The sequence below is a fragment of the Blennius ocellaris genome (genome assembly GCF_963422515.1).
Source record: "Blennius ocellaris genome assembly, chromosome: 23".
NCBI classification, from domain to species: domain Eukaryota; kingdom Metazoa; phylum Chordata; class Actinopteri; order Blenniiformes; family Blenniidae; genus Blennius; species Blennius ocellaris.
This window is the reverse complement of record NC_137672.1, coordinates 4,945,812-4,969,544: the sequence shown is the minus strand read 5'-3', so window position 1 is coordinate 4,969,544 and position 23,733 is coordinate 4,945,812. Positions and strand designations below refer to the sequence as shown.

Here is a 23,733-nt window from a genome sequence, read left to right as displayed (position 1 = left end):
AGGTGACTTTTAGTCAGGCACTATTTTAGACAGTCCAGTCAGGCAAAGGGGTCCTCGTGTCACATCTGGGTGAACTTAGTTTCTTTCAATAATAAGACGGTAGTGGACCCCTTGATACATACTGATTGTGTTGGTGAAGAAATCCACGTTGCTGTACTGCCAACCGTTGGACACTATGAAAAGTTTTCCCAGTCACCGTTTCCATGGTGACGGAACTCATCTGCACCAGCGTAAACTCAGACCCCCCCTCCGGCGTTTGCAGATGGAGGCTTTCTAGCTGTGGGATCTCACGACAACTTCATCTACATCTACAGCGTGACGGAGAGCGGGCGGAGGTACAGCCGCTTCGGCAGGTGCAACGTGAGTGACGGCGTTTCCCAACATTCTGCCCCCATTGGTCGATCAGTGGGAAACCACAAAACCTTCATCTGCACTCTTCAGAGTAACGACACTCAGCTGGGAGACTTTTATATTGTATATATTGTTTTATATTGTTTAGACAATAAAATCACGCCCAGCATGTCCGTAAACCCAACAGGAAGTCAGTTATTTTGAAAATTCTGCTGGATTTTGGCCAATTCTGCCTCAAATGTCCATATTTTCTTGAGAGAACTTGTCGCAGGGGGAATTCCAAATGACCTCGGATGTGGTCAGTCGATAGAAAAGTGACTGGCGAGCGTAGGTTTCTCTAAATCTTCCACGAATGTCTGTGGGCGTGGCCAAGGCCCAAGTTTGATGATCTCACCTGGAGCGTGATCCAGTCGGCCTCAAACTCTATACGCTGCTTCAGAGGGTTCGTGCTAACTCTTAAACCCTTGAACTCTCCGTGTTGACTGAGCGTCTGGATGTGATCACAGCCATAGTGATGATGACGACCCATAGCACCCCCTGCCGGTAACAGGAAGCGGAGTCTGAATAACCTCTACCTGCTCCGATCGGCCAAAATTTCTGGCCCCGATGACAAACCGACTGTACCTTGACGACGGAACGTCTCAGTAGCAAGGGCCCATTCAGGGCAGCTTAATGGCTTCTGTTGTTGTTGTTGTTTCTATTGTTGTTGCTCCTCTCAGGGTCACTCCAGCTTCATCACTCACCTCGACTGGTCCAAAGACGGAAAGTACATCATGTCCAACTCGGGAGACTATGAGATCCTCTACTGTGAGCAACACACACACACACGCTTGCACCCAACCCTAAACCCTAAACCCTAACCCTAACCCCAACCCCTAACCCTAAATCCTAATCCTAATCCTAACCCTAAACCCTAACCCCCAACCCTAAACCTAAGCCTAAACCCTAACCCCAACCCCTAAGCCTAAACACTAAACCTAACCATAAACCCCAACCCCTAACCCTAAATCCTAACCTTAAACCCTAACCACCAACACCTAACCCTAAACCTAAGGCTAAACACTAAACCCTAAACCTAACCCTAAGCCCTAAACCCAACCCCTAACCCTAAACACTAAACCCTAACCCTAAACGCCAACCCCTAACCCTAATCCCTAAACCCTAACCCCTATCCCTTCAGTCCTGTGACTTTATTACCAATCCCATGGTGTTGCTCAGCCGTGGTATTGGAGTGTTCCTTGACTTCACCTGAAGCAGACGCCACTGCCTGGGCCTGACCGGAGTGTCGTTACAGGGGACATCGCCGCCGGCTGCAAGCTGCTGAGGAACCGCTTCGAGAGCAAAGACCGAGAGTGGGCGTCGTACACGTGTGTGTTGGGCTTCCATGTCATGGGTGAGGAACACACTTCCTGTTTTGACTTTCACTTCGCGAAAACTCGCTTTTCAAAGGATCCAGCTGGATTCTCACTCTCACAGTGCGTTTCCACAATTCGAACTGAGTTTGAATACAATCATGAGGACAAAGAATAAATAAACCACTAAAATATTCAAATTAACAGCTCGTCTTAGTCTTCTTGTGTTATTGTTAGTATCTTTGGTGTATCTTGAAGTATTTCCGCGGCGTTGGCGGTGTGGATGAGGCTGAACTGATGCGGGTGACGTGGTCGTTGTTCAGGTGTGTGGCTGGAAGGATCTGACGGCACGGACATCAACGCGCTGTGTCGCTCCCACAGTGAGAGGGTGGTGGCCGTGGCCGACGACTTCTGTAAGGTCCACCTCTTCCAGTACCCCTGCCCCAAGCTCAAGGTAAGGAACACCCCTCCCCCCCTCCCCGCTTAAACTCAAGGTAAGGACCCCCACCCCCCATTCTGAAGGGTGGAGCTACAACTCTGAGTTGGATATCAGCTCAAATTATCAACAATACAGGATGTGGATCGTTATGATGCTTCACTCTCCGGTGTTTCGGTTTCACTGGTGCCTCTGTTAACTGGTGACTTCTGCCACCAGCCGTTTGCAGCAGCCGATGTTAAAATAAGACAAACAAAAAGTACGATACTGTAAACTTTAATGGGAATGACGTGGGTTAGGGTTAGGGCGCATTGAATAATTCAGTGTTTTCATAGAGGATTCTCAATGATGTTCAGCCTCTATGTTGATGAGGTGAGTACAAGAAAAAATGGAGAGAAAAAGAAATTAGTCAAAAAAGTAAATAGTAATGATAAATGCCTTCGGTGAAGCCCCGCCTCCTCAGGTTCAGTGTTGCTCCTGGGTGAAGCCCCGCCTCCTCAGGTCCAGTTTTGTGCCTCGGTTCCCAGTTCTACAGTTTCATCACACACACTGTGTACTACCACAACGAATAAATACTTTAAAGTGTAAATATATACATTAGTATGTTAATATTTTACCAGACCGGCCACTCAAGATGAAACTGGACTGTATGTGGCTCCTGAAGTAAAGTTTTATTTATTTAGTATACCTCTTTGTATATGTTATATACATGTGTATGTGTGTATATATACAATAACATTTCAAATGAACATAAACCTTCATTCTGTTGCTGTATCAACAACTAATGTTGCAGGATAATACATGAATGTTCAAAATATAGTGAAATGCAACAGAATGAACTCTTAGCTAAAGTTTGTGAATGAAAACAACGTGTGAAATGTTACTTTCCCTCTCTCCGTTAAAACTCGTTGGCATTTGGAGTCGTCCAAGTACAGTAGTTTCAGTATGGTTACTCTGTTAAACCATCAAAACACGTCACTGTTGTCTTCTTCTGTGGTTTGTGACGGCGTTGACTGACTGAGCTCGTCCCCTGCAGGCCCCCAGCCAGCGCTACGACGGCCACGGCAGCCACGTCACCAACGTCTGCTTCACCCACAGCGACTCCCACCTGCTGTCCATCGGGGGGAAAGACACCTGCATCCTGCAGTGGAGGGTGCTGGAGGGCCGGGAGCGGCTGCCCTCCGCCTCCGCCTCCGCCTCCGCCTCCGCCTCCGCCTCCGCCTCGTCCCCGGAGCCGGCCGCCTGCTGAGGCTGCTGCAGTGGAACGGAGGCGACGACCTGCTGCACCTGGAGAAACTGGACGCTGTGACATTCCTCCGTCTCCCGACTTCCTGTTTACCAAAGACTTTTTTTTTTATATATACTCTGAGTATATTGAGCAGCGTTTGATCGGCGGCTGACACTGACGCAGTTTGACGGCTCAGTGACACCCGAGATTTTGTACAATCAGCAACGTGACGTTTTAAAACAAGCTGTTATGTCAGCTTTACGTTTGTGTGCCACGTCATTTCAAATTTCTGTTTTTCTGTGGTGTGTGTGTGTGTGTGTGTGTGTGTGTGTGTGCGTGTGTGTGTGTGTCACAGTCCTACGCAGACCTGTAGATGTTTCTGTCTTCATTTGTCAGGTGTCTGCTTAGATTTCCCAGGTGGACTGATTCCTTGATTCAGAGTTTGTTTTTGCCCTCAGCTCTGACTGGCAGGCTCACTTGGGCCAGCCATGTTATGTTTAAACTCATTTAGGGTCCATCCAAATAGTCCCTCCTATCTCCTTTCCTATCCACCTTTCCTTAACCCCATGGATGACATAACAGGGACAAGGAAAGGTGTGAGGAGGCTTCCTGAAGGAGTTAAGGAAAGGCATTAGGAGGCTTCCTAACTTTACTGTGACTTTATTGTGTTGGTTCTACATCCAGAACATTCCTAGTTCGGAACTTGTTTGTAGTTGATTTCAGAGGAAGCATCAGTGTTTCCTATGCTAAAGGAAGCATCAGTGTTCCCTAGGCTAAAGGAAGCATAAGTGTTTCCTAGGCTAAAGGAGGCTCTGAAGGAAGCATCAGTGTTCCCTAGGCTAAAGGAAGCATAAGTGTTTCCTAGGCTAAAGGAGGCTCTGAAGGAAGCATCAGTGTTTCCTAGGCTAAAGGAGGCTCTAAAGGAAGCATAAGTGTTTCCTAGGCTAAAGGAGGCTCTAAAGGAAGCATCAGTGTTTCCTAGGCTAAAGGAGGCTCTGAAGGAAGCATCAGTGTTTCCTAGGCTAAAGGAGGCTCTAAAGGAAGCATCAGTGTTTCCTAGGCTAAAGGAGGCTCTAAAGGAAGCATTGAGCCTCCTTCCCTTAGCCTTGTGACAATTCCTACGCTCCCTATCATGGCAACCACTTGTGCGGTTAAAGAGAAGTGGATAGGAAAGGAGATAGGAGGGACCATTAGGAGATTGGAGGGTCTATGAGGATACACTCTTGAAATCGTGAACGGTAAGAAAACACCTTGAGGAGCCTGTCAGTCAACACTGAGGACAAAATAACGTCTGCACAGGTCCAGGTGGGCTCAGTTGGCAGGATGCCAGCAGGGCTTAACGTTCTTCACCTGACGCTGCTTGTCGCTTCTTTAACAGGTTGCTCCTTGTACTGAACCTCCTCTGACACTGCTCTTCCTCCTCCTCCTGCTTCTCCTCCTGCTCCTCCTCCTCCTGCTTCTGCTTCTCCTCCTCCTCCTGCTTCTCCTGCTCCTCACCTCTTCCTGCTCCTCCTCCTCCTCCTGCTCCTCATCCTCATGTTCCTCCTCCTGCTCCTCCTCCTCCTCCTGCTTCTCCTCCTGCTCCTGCTCCTCCTCTCCTCACCTCTTCCTGCTCCTCCTCCTCCTGCTCTTCTTCTCCTCACCTCTTCCTGCTCCTCCTCTCCTCACCTCTTCCTGCTCCTCCTCTCCTCACCTCTTCCTGCTCCTGCTCCTCCTCCTCCTCCCCCTCCTCCTGCTCCTCCTCCTCCTCCTGCTCCTCTTCTCCTCGTCCTCCTGCTCCTCCTCCTCCTGCTCCTCCTCCCCTCACCTCTTCCTGCTCCTCCTCTCCTCACCTCTCCCTCTTCCCCCTCCTCCTGCTCCTCCTCCTCTCCTCACCTCTTCCTCCTCCTCCTGCTCCTCCTCTCCTCACCTCTTCCTGCTCCTCCTCCTCCTCCCCCTCCTCCTGCTCCTCCTCCTCCTCTCCTCGTCCTCCTCCTCGTCCTCCTGCTCCTCCTCTCCTCACCTCTTCCTCTTCCCCCTCCTCCTGCTCCTCCTCCTCCTGCTCCTCCTCTCCCTCCTCCTGCCCCCCCCTCCCCCCCCTCCTCCCCCCATTAGACTGTGATGAACCCGTTCAGCACTCTTCCTGACCCATTCCTCTAAAGGTAGATCAGTACACTTGAAAGTACTTCAGTACAGTTTAACGTGTATTTAACCAAAGTGGAAAATACTGTGATGTATCAGTGAAAACTCTCAATAAAAACGTGAAGACTGGACTCGTGTGTCAGGTTCTCTACCATCCCGGTCTTTGTGTCCCGGACACACGACGGCTCTGGTTCCTCAGTTCCTACATTATCGCTTCTACTCTGCATTAACAGTGGAACCTTTTTCAATCTGTGTGACATTTTACTCTGGAACATCCTCAATGGAAGGAGAACTCTGGTTATGAAGACCTGAATCAGTGTTTTTCACCCACTGTGCTGCGGCACACTGGTGTTTCCGCGAGATCTAGTCAGGTGTGCCGTGGGAAATGATCCAATTTCACATTTTTTCTAAAACACATTGACTCTCACAGCCGTTGTCAGCTGTGAGAGCAGTGTGCAGAGTAATCAAGTATAAATACTGTGGCAAGCACCAATAATTGCTCTGAGTTGAGATTCTTTTTTGCGAGCTGATCACCAGAGGCTTTTATTTTGACATGGACACACACAATCAGAACTTCATAACAGGATGAGACTCCACACAACACATTTCTCACTCATGGTTGATCACCAACGTCCAACAAACCAAACTAGAGGAAATAATTAACTCTCTGAACCGAGGAACAAAAACACAACACAAGCACAAATCAACACACAACAACCCCAACAATAACCCTCCATAACCTCCGGCAACACATAACCTGAACTCCCATCATGCCCTGCAGCGACCAACTCCGTGATGCTTCAATACTCTTCACCACTAGATGGCGGCACAGAACTTTGCCGGTGAAATGTAAAGTGACAGACGTCAGTGTGGTTAATCTCCACCTCCTGCTACCATCTTGTATCAAAGTACTGTGTCAGTGACAGTGATGGAGAAGTTGTTGAAAAGGAAGAATGTGAACCAGGATCTCAGTTCTTCATCCATCAGGTCCAGGTTTCACACTGAGGGAGTCACAATAAAAAAAGAAATTGGGAAATACTTTTTTTTCTGTATTTATTTGATTCCTGTTGATAAAACTTTGATGAGAATGATTTTATATTGTTAATAGAGGCTACAGAGTTTAACATTTTAACATGTTCAGGTGGTGGTGGTGTGCCTCCAGATTTTTCCAAAGAAAAAAGTGTGTCTTGGCTCAATAAATGTTGAAAAACACTGATCGAGAGAACATGGAGTGAGAACATTTAGTGAGAACGTGCAGTGAAAGACCACCAGGGGGCAGTGCAGCTCCACCACTGAGGAGCACCAACGGCGTGGTGAAGGTTAATAAGAGTATGAATCCTAAATTTCTCTTCTCACTGGTAATAACTAATAAAAGTAACGAGTTGCTCTTATTGATCCCAACTCAATGTTTTAACTAGTCACAACTAATATAATAAATATAATTGTTCCATGGAACCGTTTGAAAGAAGGAACTACCTCAAACGTCTAATTGTGACAAAAGACCCACAACACCCATATGATCAGTGGCGTTTCTCGATGTAAATACTTGGTGGGGCAAGATTTTATTTCAGGTTTAGTGACGGCACTGAATCCCACAGTAAAGTGGGCGTACCACCTTTTAGCAACAACATAACAACCATATAGGCGCTTATCCAGTAACAATATTGAGCGTTGGAGACACCTGATCAAAAACATTCAACTGGAAAAAAAAAAAGTAATTGGCATGAATCGAACCAAGTCTGGCAGTTCCTAAGACAAAAGTTCTACCAGTAGACCACCAGTAAAACTGCTGGTGAGTGAGAATTCTGCCTTCAGTTTCTCAGCTAAAATAAGTTTGAAGCCCGTGCTCATAAGTAATCAACCTAATTAATTGCTATTATTAACTGTTTATTAGCTTTTGCTGCTAACAAGCTGATATTTGTGACAACTTGCTCCTGTTCTGTGAAGCAGTGTCTAAATCAGCGCCAGCCAATCAGCTCTGAGCCTCTAATGACGTTGTTAGTGGGCGGGGCTTCAAGCCCCACTTCATCAAAATCATGTGACCTAAATGAATGGAGCCACAGCATGAGCATGAACACTTTACTGCATGCAATACACACTGTATGGTGAGAGAGGGGCGAGCTACACTAGTGCAATACACACTGTATGGTGAGAGAGGGGCGAGCTACACTAATGCAATACACACTGTATGGTGAGAGAGGGGCGAGCTACACTAATGCAATACACACTGCATGGTGAGAGAGGGGCGAGCTACACTAATGCAATACACACTGTATGGTGAGAGAGGGGCGAGCTACACTTATGCAATACACACTGTATGGTGAGAGAAGGGCGAGCTACACTAATGCAATACACACTGTATGGTGAGAGAGGGGCGAGCTACACTAATGCAATATACACTGCATGGTGAGAGAGGGGCAAGCTACACTAATATGATCGTATTTTTGTAAGGTTTCCTCAATTCGTGAGTACTTATATATAATTGTATTTTGTTTGTGAAAAAAAAATTTTTTTTAAAGAAAAAAGTAATGAGTTACTCTGCGTGTCCTGGAGCTCCGGTCTGAGTGGTCTGCTCCGTCACTCTTTATGTTGATGATGATGACGATAATGAAGAAGAAGTCAGTGTAGATTTTACAACGTCTGTGAACCATCACCTGTTTGAAACTTCTGAACATTTCACCTGTTTTCTTGTTAAATTCTGGATTTAAAACTCATAAGGTATCAACACATGAACCATTCATCTCATCAACCATTTTTTTTTTTAAAGATGGAGGTTTTACTTCTACACATTCAAGATGTCTGCGGTATCAGTCTTTTCAACCTGATCTTGAACTGATTGCCAGATAGCACAGAAGTCGAGGGCACAGCCTCTAGATCAGTGTTTTTCAACCACTGTGCCGCGGCACACTGGTGTTCCCCAAGATATAGTCAGGTGTGCTGTGGGAATTGATCCAATTTCAAATTTTTTTCTGAATTTTTTATTTTTTTTGCAGAGTATTCATGTATGAATACTTTTCGCCAGTAGATGGCAGCACAAAACTTTGCTGGTGAAATCGAAACTGAAAGACGTCAGTGTGGTTAATCTCCACCTCCTGCTACCATCTTGTATCAAAGTACTGTGTCAGTGACAGTGATGGAGAAGTTTTTGAAAAGGAAGAATGTGAACCAGGATCTCAGCTCTTCATCCATCAGGTCCAGGTTTCACACTGAGGGAGTCACTATTAAAAAAAGAAATTGGGAAATACTTTTTTCTGTATTTATTTGATTCCTGTTGATAAAACTTTGATGAGAATGACTTTATATTGTTAATAGAGGCTACAGAGTTCCACATTTTAACATTTTCGGGTGGTGGTGTGCCTCCAGATTTTTCCAAAGAAAAAAGTGTGCCTCGGCTCAGAAAAGGTTGAAAAACACTGGACTAGAGGTATAGCTGATTCTAAAGTCAGATGATGCAGAAGGTCCCTGATCCAATGATGGTTGGAGGAGATTCATCTGTGTATGAGTCTTCCAGCCAGCAACATAGCAAAGGCCATCATGGTTTTGCTCTGTCGAGTGGGGACAGAAATCCTGCGGTACAACACCAAATATTGCTATAACGGCAAGAGGTGCCATGAGTACTCCGAGTTGGTCAGAGAAGAATTTGAATATAGATTGGGTACTTTGGGCAGAGCTAGAACAAATGTGATGAAGTGGCTGTTGCTGCTCCACAGCGTGCCAATATGTGGTGTTATCTTTGCCAAGTCTCGCCTTCGACCAGTGTCACCTAATGTACAATTGAATTGTATGACCTTATGTCTTAAGCAGATTGAAGATGAGTGTATCCTGTCTAATGTGGAGTCCCATAAATCCTCAGTAAGTTCTATGCCGAGTTTTTCCCTCCCATTGTTTTTTTTTTAAACGTGTCAAAGGTTCGAGTAGATTTTTCCCGATAAGCTCTTTATGTTCGGAGCGAAGCTGCAGAAGAGAATGAAGAAGAGATCTGGGCCGTATAGATGGATATTCAACTGATTCTGAGGAAACAAGGACACGGAGTTGCAGATATTTGGAAAAAAGTGTGAGTTAGGGATTTCATGTTTTAATCTCAGCTGCTCAAACGATGCAAAATGATCATCGATATAGAAGTCTTTTAAGGTAACTCATCCCTTCCTGGGCCAGATATCAAAGGATCTGTCTATAATGGAAGGTTTGAACATATTGTTTCTTGATGTAGGAGCATGAATTAACATGTTATTCAGTGAAAATACCTGTCTGAATTGTGCCCTTATCTTCAGGGAGTGCTTAACAATTGGACTCATAGAGTATCTGGATATAGGTTCTGGAGCATGGAACAAAGTAAAGCGTGGACAGAGGCAGGTCCACATGACAACCGTTCCAACCATAACCATTTCGGACCAAAATCTTGTGATGGGTTGAGCCAATGTAGCATAGCGCGTATGTTAGCCGACCGGTAGCAATACTGAAAATTGGGTCCATGTTCACCGTGCCACTGTAAGATATTTTTCCATATTCGTGGATGTTTTTTTGTTCCAGATGAATGAAGATAACACTTTATCAATAAACAAAAAGATGGATTCTGTCAAAAAAAAAAGACAGGAATACACTGGAACAGATATAAAACTCTACGTAGCACAATCATTTTGATTGTGTTAATTCTACCTCCTAATGATAATGGTAATAAGTTCCAGTGTTCAAAATAATTTTTCATAGATTTGATAATTGGGGGGATGTTGGCTTTGTAAAGATGTTTAAAATAATGTGTAATTTAACTATCTAAATATTTATATATCTAACAAGGCAAGTATCAATGGTAAGCTACTTACTGGTTCAGATATGTATGAAAGCATATCATCTGCATAATGGGATACTTTCATTTGTGCATTCTTGAATATTTTGACCTTTTTTATGGATTAATGATATAATAGCTTGTCTAGTTGTTTCAGGCAGTGAGCTGAAGTCGAGTGATTCTTCGTAGACTAGAAGTAGGATCGGAGCAAGTTCTTTGGTAAATCTTTTAAAGAACTTGCTGGGATATCCATCCTGCCTAGCAGATTTTCCATTGTGCACCTGGCAGCAGTAATCAATTTTAACTTGGAAAATTGACTTTCTAAATTGGTGGCAGTTTCCTTATCAATTGTGGGGGTGTTAAGGTGTCTAATAAAATAATCCAACAGAGATTAGATCAGCATTGCTAGATTCTGTGGTATAAAGCTTTGAGTAATACCTATGGAAACATTGATTCATCTCCAAAGGATCTGTAAGTCTGACACCCACCTCGTTGTTTACCGTGGTTATATGTTGACCAGCATTTTCTTGATGGAGCAGGGGCCCCATTTAGGAATGGAGTGACATTATGGAGGAGTGACATCATGGAGGAGAGTGACATCATGGCGGAGTGACATCATGGAGGAGAATGACATCATGGAAGAGTGACATCATGAAGGAGAGTGACATCATGAAGGAGGGTGACATCATGGAGGAGTGACATCATGGAGAGTGACATCATGGAGGAGAGTGACATCATGGAGGAGTGACATCATGGAGGAGAGTGACATCATGAAGGAGAGTGACATGGAGGAGAGTGACATCATGGGGAGAGTGACATCATGGAGGAGAGTGACATCATGGAGGAGTGACATCATGGAGGAGAGTGACATCATGGAGGAGTGACATCATGAAGGAGAGTGACATCATGGAGAATGACATCATGGAAGAGTGACATCATGAAGGAGAGTGACATCATGAAGGAGCGTGACATCATGGAGGAGAGTGACATCATGAAGGAGAGTGACATGGAGGAGAGTGACATCATGGGGAGAGTGACATCATGGAGGAGAGTGACATCATGGAGGAGTGACATCATGGAGGAGAGTGACATCATGGAGGAGTGACATCATGGAAGAGTGACATCATGAAGGAGAGTGACATCATGAAGGAGCGTGACATCATGGAGGAGTGACATCATGAAGGAGCGTGACATCATGGAGGAGTGACATCATGGAGGAGAGTGACATCATGAAGGAGAGTGACATCATGAAGGCGCGTGACATCATGGAGGAGTGACATCATGGAGGAGAGTGACATCATGGAGGAGAGTGACATCATGGAAGAGTGACATCATGGAGGAGAGTGACATCATGGGGAGAGTGACATCATGAAGGAGCGTGACATCATGGAGGAGTGACATCATGGAAAAGGAGTGACATCATGGAGGAGTGACATCATGGAGGACAGTGACATCATGGAGGAGAGGACTCAAGCCCATACAGGAGGTGAATCTGCAGCCTGAACGCAGCCAAAGTTCCCGATGCAGGAAAAGTGCTAGGACGTGTGTCCATATGGAGGCGGAACTCTCCTCGTACGGATCCCCCAAACTCTGCTCACGTGTTTGCACATAGACAGCACACAGTTGAAAGTACGGTGGGTTGGGACCATCGCTTAAATTGGACAGACGTGAAAAATAAAAATAGCAAAAACAGTGCTGTATTCCAGCTTGGTGCATACAGGTTTGTCGGTGTGAGACGGGTGTTATTTAATAAACCTCCCACTCTTATATAGCGACCAGACGAACCTGCCTCAACATTGGACATGAAGAAATGGGACATTTATATTGATGAGGATGGCAGTTCCTCTGGATTTGGAATGAAAGTGGGAGTTCTCTGGATTTTGAGATTAAAGACAGATTCTTTTTTTTTCATCATGACAATTCTGACTTTGAACTTTGATTTATGACTTTTTCGATCACACGTCCTTCTTGTTAATGTAAATATTCACACTATTTCTTATTAAAGGTCCCATATCATGCGAAATTGACTTCCTAAAGGTTTTCCTACAGTAATAATTGTCTCCATCCCTGGAGTGTCACTCCAGAAGTGAAGAAAGTCTGTCGTCTACTTCTCTGGCTTGTTTAATTGTTTCTAAAGTGCGTTGGCTCCAAAGATGCAAATCGGAACTCAAACCCTCGGTATCACCAGGGTTTTTAGCCAACCCCGATCCAGATAGACCCTCCCTTTGACCCGCCCACAAGCAGCTGCTCCAGCTGTTTTCTTCACCTGGCGACAGCTGCAGTGGGAGGAAGATCCCAGCAAAACACTCCAGATTCACTGTTATTAATTGTATCAAGGAGCAGAGGAGTGGATTTTTACTGACAATTGCTCTAATTTTCAATGCAATCTAGTCTTTATTTAACTTTTTTCTCAGAAATGTAACTTTTTTTTCTATTCGAAGTGTTTTTGAAAACCTTAATGTCAGAATTCTGACTTTAACACTACTTTTTTTCTGAAATGTCTGGGTTAATTATAGAAATTTCCTTATTTAATGGATTTTATGGTACGTCTGGACTACCGGCTGCTACTTTTTCACACACTTTGAACTCAGTGGCTTAAATAATCAAGCTCATTTATGGATTTTTACAGGTAAACGAGCTTCATGCCGACAATATGTGGATGATGCGTTTAGGTGCATCACGTAACTCTGAACTCCGTGGCTGCTCTCTCGGCTGACCAATCATCTCCTCACAGTCAACAAATACTTTATGACCAGAGAAGAAAGCCGCAGTGTTTGTGTATTTTTTGAAGTAGTTCATTGCCGTTTAAAACACATTTGTTCTTTAAAAAAAAAAGAAAAACACATGTAATCCCACAGTGAAATTCATGCCCTGTTACAACGTGGACACATGTACTTATAGACTATATATATATATATATATATATATATATATATATATATATATATATATATATATATATATATATATATATATATATACACATTTGTATATATTTTAAATATGGTGGGTGCAGCTTATGCTCATTTTAAAAGTAGTGTACTCTGTGGTCCATATTGACGTGATCATCGACAACATCAACGTTTTTCACAATTACACCCTTAAATCACACAATACGTTATATTAATGTCCAGGCAGAGCATTTCCTAAAAACTCAAATCAATTTGTTTTCAGCAAACTACAGCATGATCCTGTCCTGTCCATTCCTACATAACCCCAGGTTCCTCCGAGTCAGTTTTCTAATGGACTCACTGCAGTTTTGGTTTTTCACAATCACACTAAAATCACACCTTCTAAAACGGAAATATTGCTCCAAGACAGATTAGAAAAAAATTAAATAAATAAAACTCCCTAAAAAAATCTAAAGTTTTCAGTAAACTGCACCACATTGACCCCAGGTCATTGTACTGCGTCAACGTTTGTCGCATGGTAACTTTTCCTCAGTAATCTGTGATCGGGGTCAAATTTCAGGCATTTTAAATATTCAGATTCTTTCCCCTGAAAATGATCAATTTAATCTCAGCATTTCATGTCAAAGTATAAAATTCTGAGATCAGAATGTATTGTTTATTTTCACACATCTTTGGGATCGTTTACTGTTTTGTATTGTTTATCTGCACTACCTTAAAAAAAATTTAAAAAATTCTGAGATCACATTTAAAAGTAAAAGTAACATGTCATACCCTCCACTTTTCTATTAGGAATTGTGAGTAAAAGTGTGAATTCTGAGATTCGGGTAAAATTTCTCAGATTAATTTAGAATTAATCTGAGCTCAGCATTCTTTCTTTCTTTTTTTTTTTTTTTAAGGCTTGAGTTTGTGAAAGTGGAGTTTCTGTGATCAACGGTTAGAATTCTGAGCAAAAATGTCTTTATGAATTTAGAAAATCGCGTCACATTTTTGGATTTGCCGTGCAGGAACGGTGACACCGGGCTCGGTCCGGCCTCTCGCGCTGAGGCGGAGACGGCGGCTGCGGAACGCGGATCGTTTTGACTTGAGACTCGGCGGAAAGTTGCTGCGGCTCCACGTGCTGCTCCGCTCGGTCAATAAAAGGCCCCGAGAAACTTAATTGACGGAGATTGTCGACGATTTCCGAAGATGACGACGTGCGCACGAACCAAGGGGACCCGCGCGTGAGCGCGCGCGAGTGTGTGTGTGTGCGTCTGTGTGTTGAACTGAGTGGAGGTGAAGAAGAGGAGGATGAAGCTGGGAGCGGAGGATGGGAGGAAGAGTGGAGTAAGAGACAGGCTCGCTGTGTGTGAATGAGTGAGTGAGTGAGGAAGAGGAGAGGAAGGTCGTCCGAGGAGCGAAAACAAAGACTTGTGTATTTGTGGAGGAGCTCCGGAGCATCGCTAACGGAAACTTTCAACTTTTTTACCCGCCACGGCTCGGCGTGCTTTGCCCGGAGCCGGCTTTGTTTCGCGGCGGGGGTGTCTGCGCTAAATGAAGGAATAAAATAGATCCCATCGAGCTGATTCTGCCCGCGCGGGGGAAGACCCGGGGACCGCTTTTGATAAAGGTTACGAGAGAATGGCGGCCAACATGTACCGAGTGGGAGGTAAGGAGTGTTTTCCATGTTCGACCCCCCCACGCTGCGGGATTGTTCGGCGGCGAGGCGGCTCGCTAGCCGCTAGCAGGCTGCTGGCGGAGCCGCGAGCCGCGGCTAGCCGTTAGCATATGAAGCTCAGTATCGCTCAAAATGAAGAATGTGTGCCGAGCGGCTCCGCGGGGGCTCGGTCCACTCGGCCCGGCGGGCCACCGGGGCTGCCCGGGCAGTTAATAACACTCCCCGGCTCGTTTTTAGACCAAATGAACTTTTAGAGCCGATCGCCGCGAGTTAGTTTAACCGAAACAGCCCGCGGCGGCGGAGCGGCGCGAGCCGCTTTGGGAGCTTTTTTTTTTATAGCGGTGGCCGGGCTCGGGCGGCTGCTTCAGGTCGGAGTGAGCACCGCGGCGGCGGCGGATGGTCCCGGTTCACTGCCGCCGAGTCGGTCCCTCGGTCCTGGTAGTGAACGCGGGGCTAGTTAGCATTAGCCGCTAGCTTCTGTCGGGAGGTCAGTGCGGCGGCTAATGCTAACTAGCCCCGCGTTCGTTTAGACACAGACGTGCTAGTTAGCATTAGCCGCGAGCTGTCTGTGGGAGACCCGCTCCGCTCAGCCGAAGCCCGCTCGTCTCGTCTCTTTTCGGTTCGGCTCGGCGGTCGTGCAGGCTTCGCTCCGTCGCCGCCTCCGCCATCGCTTCTCGTGCTGGCGGAGCGGCGAGCTCCCGCGCCGCCGCCGGCGCGAGTCGTACCGCGGAGTTCGCGGCTATTTAAAGAAAACCACGGAGGTGAAACTCCCGAGGTCTGCCCCCGGACAAGGGAACTTGTTACGGGACACGAGAGTAGTACGTGTCCGCTGAACGAGCCGGGACGACCGGCATTAAGTTGTGCACGTGGAATTTAGCGCTGGTTTACCGGCTGCAGAGACTTGAACCGCCTCTCTCGGGTTGAAAGGTTGAGTGATGGGGCGGTGAGGTGGACCTGCCGGGGGGAGGTGAGGTGGACCGGGCCCGGGGTGCTGCCCGGTGGCCGGGCGGGAGCACCGGTCAACACCGAGTGTACTTTTCATTGTGGACGGAGCAATCCGCGCTGTCTGGAGCCATGTAGCCGGTCCGCGGTTATCTAGGTCAGTGCCACGGGGTGTGTGGCTTCAGCCCCCCGGTCCGTGCTGGGTGAGTCTGCCGGGGCTCTGAGGCGGTGGTCACCGGGACGAGTGGAGCGGTGGCCCGTCCAGCGATCCTCTTGTCACCGTCTCACACACCGACCTGAACCCTGGACAGTCCAGGTCCTTCGTCCCCTCTAAAACTACATCTTCACTCTCGTAAAGTTTCCTGATAGTTTGGAGGCGTCTCCTCTTCACGACATTGATCCCATCTGATAAAAGACACTTAAATTAATGTCTCTTCGATTATTTGACGTTACGCTGACCGCCGGCCACCACAACGTCGTTCTGTCAATATGCCCTTTTTAAATTCATTGTACAGTCTCATCAATTAATCACACTTTCATTACCTATTTAATTTGGAGGGAAATGAATTCACATTGCATGGACACATCAGTCATTCAACCAGTCTTCTGTGATATGCAGTGTGAGCGTCTTCAGGCGGATATTTAGACTTTATTGATCCAGTGAGGGAGTTGAGTTGCAGGAACATGGACAACAAAGAAGTGCAATATAATGATATATTTATTTATTAATCCCTTGCCAAACCTACGAGGGGGGGCAGTTTCAAGGGTCTTTTTATGTTTGTGGACCGTGGGAGGAACCCCACGCACATAAAGGAAGAACATGCAAACTCCACACGGCCAGGATTTGAACCAGCATCTGTCGTGTCTGGCCCTCTTTCGTCACGTTATGGCGGTGCAGTAACGTCTGTGCTTCTTGGGTCGTCCCCTGGTGTAATTCACCGTTTAGTCTTTGTAAAGAAGCCGGCCTGTAAATTAAATTCTTCAGCTCCGAGTGGGAGTCATTTTCTGAGATGATCATGTTTGCTGGGAATTTAGTGACAACATTTCATCAGATGAAAACCATAATTAAAAAAAAAAAAAAAAAAATCCATCTGTGCACGAGAGCTGCTGGATGTATGACATTTCTGATCAGTAAGTGATGTTTACACACTGTGTATTTGTGCTCTGGAAACACCAGTGCTGACAACACATCTTGGTTCATAACTGCAACAACGTCGTCCAAACTCTAGGAAAAAAAGGGCAAAGCTGAAATCAAAGAGCCGATTTAATGGACGATACAAACGGCTTGGTGTGACTTATGAGCAGCGTCGTTTTGTCCCTGCGACACTCAACACGGTCTTGTTTTATTAATGTGGTTTTATCATGATCACATCTGTCCGCATTTCGTTTTTAGTCGCTTCTCTTGATTTTTCTGTCTATCCTGTTTCCACCAGGTTTGGTGGAATAACGTGAAAAGACACCGTGACTTGTCTGGTCGGTCAAATCTGTTGACATGCTTGCAGAATTCAGGGAAAGTCTCTTATCAGAGTTCAGCTCGTCTACTGACCCAGTTTATTGTGAAGATGAAGATGATGATGATGATGGTGACACATAGTTAATGCTGCAGATACTGACTGTACCGAGTGTGAGAGCAGGTCTTCGTCACGGTCTACTCCCAGCACAACCGCAGCATTTTCTGGCGCTTGGATTAGAACCTGAGACCTTCAGGGAGCACGTCCAGTAATAAAGGTGTTCCCTCACTCTTACGTGCGGGTTTGAGTTTATTTGTTGAACGGTTGTATTATTTCTCCAACACATCGCCTCGCTCACGCGACAACTTCCAGTCAGATATGGAACAGGAGAATTAAGACAATTGACCTTGGATATATTCCTGTAAATCTCTGAAGCATCGTCACTTTCACGCATTCTAACGACGGCCGAATGTAGGACCGTCTTCCGCACCGCTACATCCTGTTCAGGGCCACAGTGCCGTCCTGCTGGACAGGTGAGGACAGGTTCAAACACAGAGAGACAGAAGGTTACCCAGTAACCTCACATGCTTGTTCTGTGACTGTGGGAGGAAACCGTACGGAGAGAACATGCAAACTCCACACACAGGGTGACCCGGCCAGCGTTTGAAGCTCCACCGTGGACTGAATATATATATTCTAATTAATCTCTGGTAAAATACAAATCTGTGTTGCTAAAACAAAGTGATGTTGGGATTAAGTGATGGAACTTTAAAGGAAAGTTTCTACCCACTGTTGTGGTCTTAATCAAAGAGCTTCGTGTTGGTTTGACGGAACTCTTTGTATGACGGCGGTGTTCTATTGACGTCCTCTGAGAGCTGTTTTTATTATCCCACCGCTGCTGGAGGCAGTTCCTCAGGAAATAAAACCTGTAAAGTAAAGACATTCCATGGGGCAAAGAATCATCATCGGCATTTAGTTCTATTGAATATGACTGACGCGTTTGTGTGCAGAACTCTGCGTTGTCCTGTAAACAAAGTTTTGGTTTTCCTAAAACAAGCTGGACCACGTTCTGGAGGTGTGTGACGGCCAGTCTGGCCCACATATCGCCGTTAGCAACAGACGTGCGGTTACGTAATAACCTCAACATGGATTTTCTAGTAGCCGGCGCGATGACAAGGTGAAGTGGTGTAGTTATATAACGGTAACAATAAAGGAAGCGGCGGCGTGACGCCGGGCTCTGACTTCACGTTTCAGAGGGAATCTTTTGTTCCGGCTGGCTGGTGAAGACGCGGCGGTGCCGCCGAGCGGCTCCCATTAGCCGTCCTCCAGAAGCACACGGTGTTCAGGCTGCGTCGTAAGATCATTATCTCCCCTGGGATTAGTCGGAGGGCTTCCTCCTCTTCACCCCCCCCCCCCCCCCCCCCCCCCCAAGCACACTGCGCCACTCCAGCCGCTCACATCCACAGCAGACGCTCAATGCCTTCACATCTCCGCTAGCCCCGTCACGCTCCCACTGAGTCACCGGGCTGTGAAGAGCCGGGACGGCACGTCGTTTCAAACCCTCTGAAGTCCACCGACGGAGGGAGAAAGCCTGCCTCCACCATTATCGTGTCTTTGGAGCTAGAATTAGTCACGTCAAGACACACGAGAGTGCAACATCCTCTTTCGGTGCCTCTGCCGGCGTTATGTAACGCGCTGGTGTTGTGATCAAGGAGGTGATGCCTCGCTAATGCTAACTGGAGCAAGAAATCCTCTGCCCGTCTGCGTCACAACCCGCCGGTGGACGACTGTTGGCGCCTCGCGGCTTCGGCTGCACAAGAAACACCAGCAGAGGCGACGGTGACCTCTGAACCCCAGAGTTCAGGGACTCACTGTGTCGGCCATGCTGGCTTTACTGGAGGACAGAGGACAGATGTGGACCGAGGACGTGTGTGATTCTGAAGGTTTCAGTCTCCTCTGCTTTGTCACACTACGTCCTCCACACACCAAGTCACTACGTCCCCCACTCACTACGTCCCCCGCACACCAAGTCACTACGTCCTCCACACACTATGTCCCCCGCACACCAAGTCACTACGTCCCCCGCACACCAAGTCACTACGTCCTCCGTTCACACTAAGTCACTGCGTCCTCCACTCACACTAAGTCACTATGTCCTCCACTCACACCAAGTCACTACATCCTCCGCTCACACTAAGTCACTACGTCCTCCACTCATTCAGTCACTACGTCCTCCAGTCACACCAAGTCACTGCGTCCTCCGCTCTCACCAAGTCACTACGTCCTCCGCTCACACTAAGTCACTACGTCCTCCACTCATTCAGTCACTACGTCCTCCAGTCACACCAAGTCACTGCGTCCTCCGCTCTCACCAAGTCACTACGTCCTCCGCTCACTAAGTCACTGCGTCCTCCACTCACTAAGTCACTACGTCCTCCACTCACTAAGTCACTACGTCCTCCACTCACACATCCTCCACTCACCAAGTCACTACGTCCTCCACTCATACGTCGTCCACTCTCACTAAGTCACTACGTCCTCCGCTCACACGTCACTAAGTCGTCCGCTCACACCAAGTCACTACGTCCTCCACTCACCAAGTCACTACGTCCTCCACTCACCAAGTCACTAAGTCGTCCGCTCACACCAAGTCACTACGTCCTCCGCTCACCAAGTCACTACGTCCTCCGCTCACCAAGTCACTACGTCCTCCGCTCACCAAGTCACTACGTCCTCCACTCACCAAGTCACTACATCCTCCACTCACACGTCCTCCATTCACTAAGTCACTACGTCCTCCGCTCACTAAGTCACTACGTCCTCCACTCACACGTCCTCCACTCACACGTCCTCCGCTCACAAAGTCACTACGTCCTCCACTCACACGTCCTCCACTCACTAAGTCACTGCGTCCTCCACTCACCAAGTCACTACGTCCTCCACTCACCAAGTCACTACGTCCTCCACTCACACCAAGTCACTACGTCCTCCACTCACACCAAGTCACTACGTCCTCCACTCACACCAAGTCACTACGTCCTCCACTCACACCAAGTCACTACGTCCTCCACTCACCAAGTCACTACGTCCTCCACTCACCAAGTCACTACATCCTCCACTCACACGTCCTCCACTCACACGTCCTCCGCTCACAAAGTCACTACGTCCTCCACTCACACGTCCTCCACTCACTAAGTCACTGCGTCCTCCACTCACCAAGTCACTGCGTCCTCCACAACATTCAGAAACTCGTTGGTGGACAAAAAGCTCCGATGTGACAGAAATGTCTTGTAGAATCTTCATCACGGTTGGTTTTGTTAAGAGAATCCCATTTGCAGGATAAAGGTTTATGTTGTTGGATGTCTGCGTCTGACAAAATATGACAGAACAGAGACCAGATGTGGACCGAGGACATGAAACACTTAGCGTCTGATGAAATATTATTGAGGTGTTGTTTTTTTTTAATGCCTCATGTAAACCAGCTTACCTGTCCAACCAGTCCTCCTGCACTCAGGACCAACCCTCCGTCCAGTAGAGACCAGAAGCCCGGCTTGGCGTCACGTTCAGGGGTGACGGTCTGGAGTCAGCTGAGCAGTGGACAGGCTGACATGATCACACGTTCCACGTTCCCCTTCCTCACCCCTCTGAGGTGTTCCAGCTCCTGGAGGCTCTGCACCGTCACAGCCGCTGCCTTAAGCCTGGGAAGCGTTAAAGCTGATCCCGGAGCTCATGCTGTCGACGAGCTGGGTTCTGGTCTCAGGACTGAGGCGTTTCACTGCACACCTCACTATCTGGTAGTTGTGAATAAAGCCTTTCTTTTTCCAGACCCGTTCACACATTTCCACTGAAAACGCACCGTTTTTCAGTAATTTCAGAAATGTTTCACGTTTACAAAGCCGCGTTCTGAAAAGTAGTATTGATTTTCGTCCACGAGTTGGCGCTGTTGTCAGTTTCAGTGCTGAAGCCACACACACACATGCAGCAGAGAACAATGATCTCTAAACATGAACACTGGGAGAACACTGACATTCTGGTGGACAGACCAGTTGAATTATTACGGTGACTGTCAAAATAAAACTACCGAGTTGAATTGTTATTACTGTGACTGTCATAAAAGTACCAAGTTGTATTGTTATTGCGGTGACTGTCAAAATAAAACTTCCAAGTTGGATTGTTATTACGGTGACTGTCAAAATAAAACTTCCAAGTTAGATTGTTATCACGGCGACTGTCAAAATAAAACTTCCAAGTTGGATTGTTATTGTGGTGACTGTCAAAATAAAACTTCCAAGTTGGATTGTTATCACGGCGACTGTCAAAATAAAACTTCCAAGTTGGATTGTTATCCACGGCAACTGTCAAAATAAAACTTCCATGTTGGATTGTTATTGCGGTGACTGTCAAAAATAAAACTACCAAGTTGGATTGTTATTGTGGTGACTGTCAAAATAAAACTACCAAGTTGGATTGTTATTACGGTGACTGTCAAAAATAAAACTACCAAGTTGGATTGTTATTGTGGTGACTGTCAAAATAAAACTACCAAGTTGGATTGTTATTATGGTGACTGTCAAAATAAAACTACCAAGCTGGATTGTTATTATGGTGACTGTCAATGCGTTACTCTCATATGACCACTTTTTTCAGTAACTAGTAATCTAACGTTTTACTATTTCCAAACTAGTAATCAGATTAAAGTTACTTGTCCAAGTCGTTCTGTTACTATTGCAGTGTCCCGCAACACCAGCTTCTTGTCAGCAAAGCTGCTTTATTATTAACCAGAACTGTTCTCCTCCAAACCGAGACAGGCATGCTCATGTAGACACTATGACCCGCCCCCTTCTCCACTCTCAGCCAATCACAGGCCAACCCGCTCCAAGGGTGTGTTCAGGTAACACAAAATAATTGGAAGAAATCATTGTCATCAACAAACCTTAAAATTGTAATAAACTCCCGCTTTTTCAATCAATCAATCAAAGACTTTATTTGTCCAGGAGGGGGGCAGTAATAGAGCAGGCAGTGCAAATAAATAAACAACTAGTGCAACAACAGACAACAACTACATCTCTGGATAAATAAATACCAGTAATAGTAAAAATCTGATAGTACAACCATGAATCAGATATAAATACAACAACGAATGAAGGTCAAAGGTTAAACATGTACCAGCAGGGGGTCAAAGGTTAAACATGCACCAGCAGGAGGTCAAAGGTTAAACATGTACCAGCAGGAGGTCAAAGGTTAAACATGGACCAGCAGGGGGTCAAAGGTTAAACATGGACCGGCAGCAGGTCAAAGGTTAAACATGTACCAGCAGGGGGGTCAAACGTTAAACATGTACCAGCAGGGGGTCAAAGGTTAAATAATTACCAGCAGGAGGTCAAAGGTTAAACATGTACCAGCAGGAATTCAAAGGTTAAATAATTACCAGCAGGAGGTCAAAGGTTAAACATGTACCAGCAGGGGGTCAAAGGTTAAACATGGACCGGCAGCAGGTCAAAGGTTAAACATGTACCAGCAGGGGGGGTCAAACGTTAAACATGTACCAGCAGGGGGTCAAAGGTTAAACGTACCAGCAGGAGGTCAAAGGTTAAACGTGTACCAGCTGGGGGTCAACGGTTAAACATGGACCAGCTGGGGGTCAAAGGTTAAACGTACCAGCAGGAGGTCAAAGGTCAAACATGGACCAGCTGGGGGTCAAAGGTTAAACATGGACCTGCAGGAGGTCAAAGGTTAAACATGGACCAGCAGGGGGTCAAAGGTTAAACATGGACCGGCAGCAGGTCAAAGGTTAAACATGGACCAGCAGGAGGTCAAAGGTTAAATATGGACCAGCTGGGGGTCAAAGGTTAAACATGGACCTGCAGGAGGTCAAAGGTTAAACATGGACCAGCAGGGGGTCAAAGGTTAAACATGGACCGGCAGCAGGTCAAAGGTTAAACATGGACCAGCAGGAGGTCAAAGGTTAAACATGGACCAGCAGGGGGTCAAAGGTTAAACATGGACCAGCAGGAGGTCAAAGGTTAAACATGTACCAGCAGGGGGTCAAAGGTTAAACATGTACCAGCAGGAGGCAGGGACCAGTAGACTTTTATGTTCAGATGATGGAGGGGTGTTGTCGGCAGCCGCTGAAAGTAACTAAAAAAGTGACTGGTAATCTAACTTAGTTGCTTTTATAAACAAGTAATTGGTTACTATGGTGCTAAGTTACTTTTTAAAGGAGTAACTTGTAATCAGTAATCGAATTTAAAAAAAATGTAAGTAACTGTGGCAGCACTGCTCAGGATTTTCAGTTTTCAAAATGTGTTTTCCGTCGCTCCAAAGCAACTTTGTCATATAAACAAACGTGCAACCTAAGTTTGGCATTTTTGCTTGACCTTGTTGCCGTGGAAACAAACCTGGAGTTAAACAGCTCATTGACAGGTTTGAAGCTTGACTTTTCTGGAGCTGCTTTGTTATGAGTTCAGGGCGATTACACACACACACACACACACACACACGTG

At 46.4% G+C, this 23,733-nt stretch overlaps 2 protein-coding genes across 4 annotated transcripts in view; both read left to right on the top strand.

The window, feature by feature from the left end:
• eml3 (EMAP like 3) overlaps window positions 1-5,588 on the top strand; it is a 47,567-nt gene extending 41,979 nt beyond the window's left edge. The window contains 6 exon segments of the mRNA XM_080519355.1: window positions 140-206; window positions 263-360; window positions 1,071-1,158; window positions 1,646-1,744; window positions 2,027-2,157; window positions 3,176-5,588. Of these exon segments, the coding sequence (XP_080375481.1) occupies window positions 140-206; window positions 263-360; window positions 1,071-1,158; window positions 1,646-1,744; window positions 2,027-2,157; window positions 3,176-3,388 (696 nt within the window). The 3' untranslated portion in view covers window positions 3,389-5,588.
• An 8,891-nt stretch (window positions 5,589-14,479) lies between these two features.
• mta2 (metastasis associated 1 family, member 2) overlaps window positions 14,480-23,733 on the top strand; it is a 45,275-nt gene continuing 36,021 nt past the window's right edge. The window contains exon 1 of one of the 3 annotated variants that reach the window (XM_080518778.1): window positions 14,480-14,828. In XM_080518778.1, the coding sequence (XP_080374904.1) occupies window positions 14,801-14,828 (28 nt within the window). In that variant the 5' untranslated portion in view covers window positions 14,480-14,800. Of the gene's footprint in view, window positions 14,829-16,798; window positions 16,911-23,733 lie in introns of those variants that run through there. The other 2 variants (XM_080518777.1, XM_080518776.1) reach the window with 2 other exon arrangements.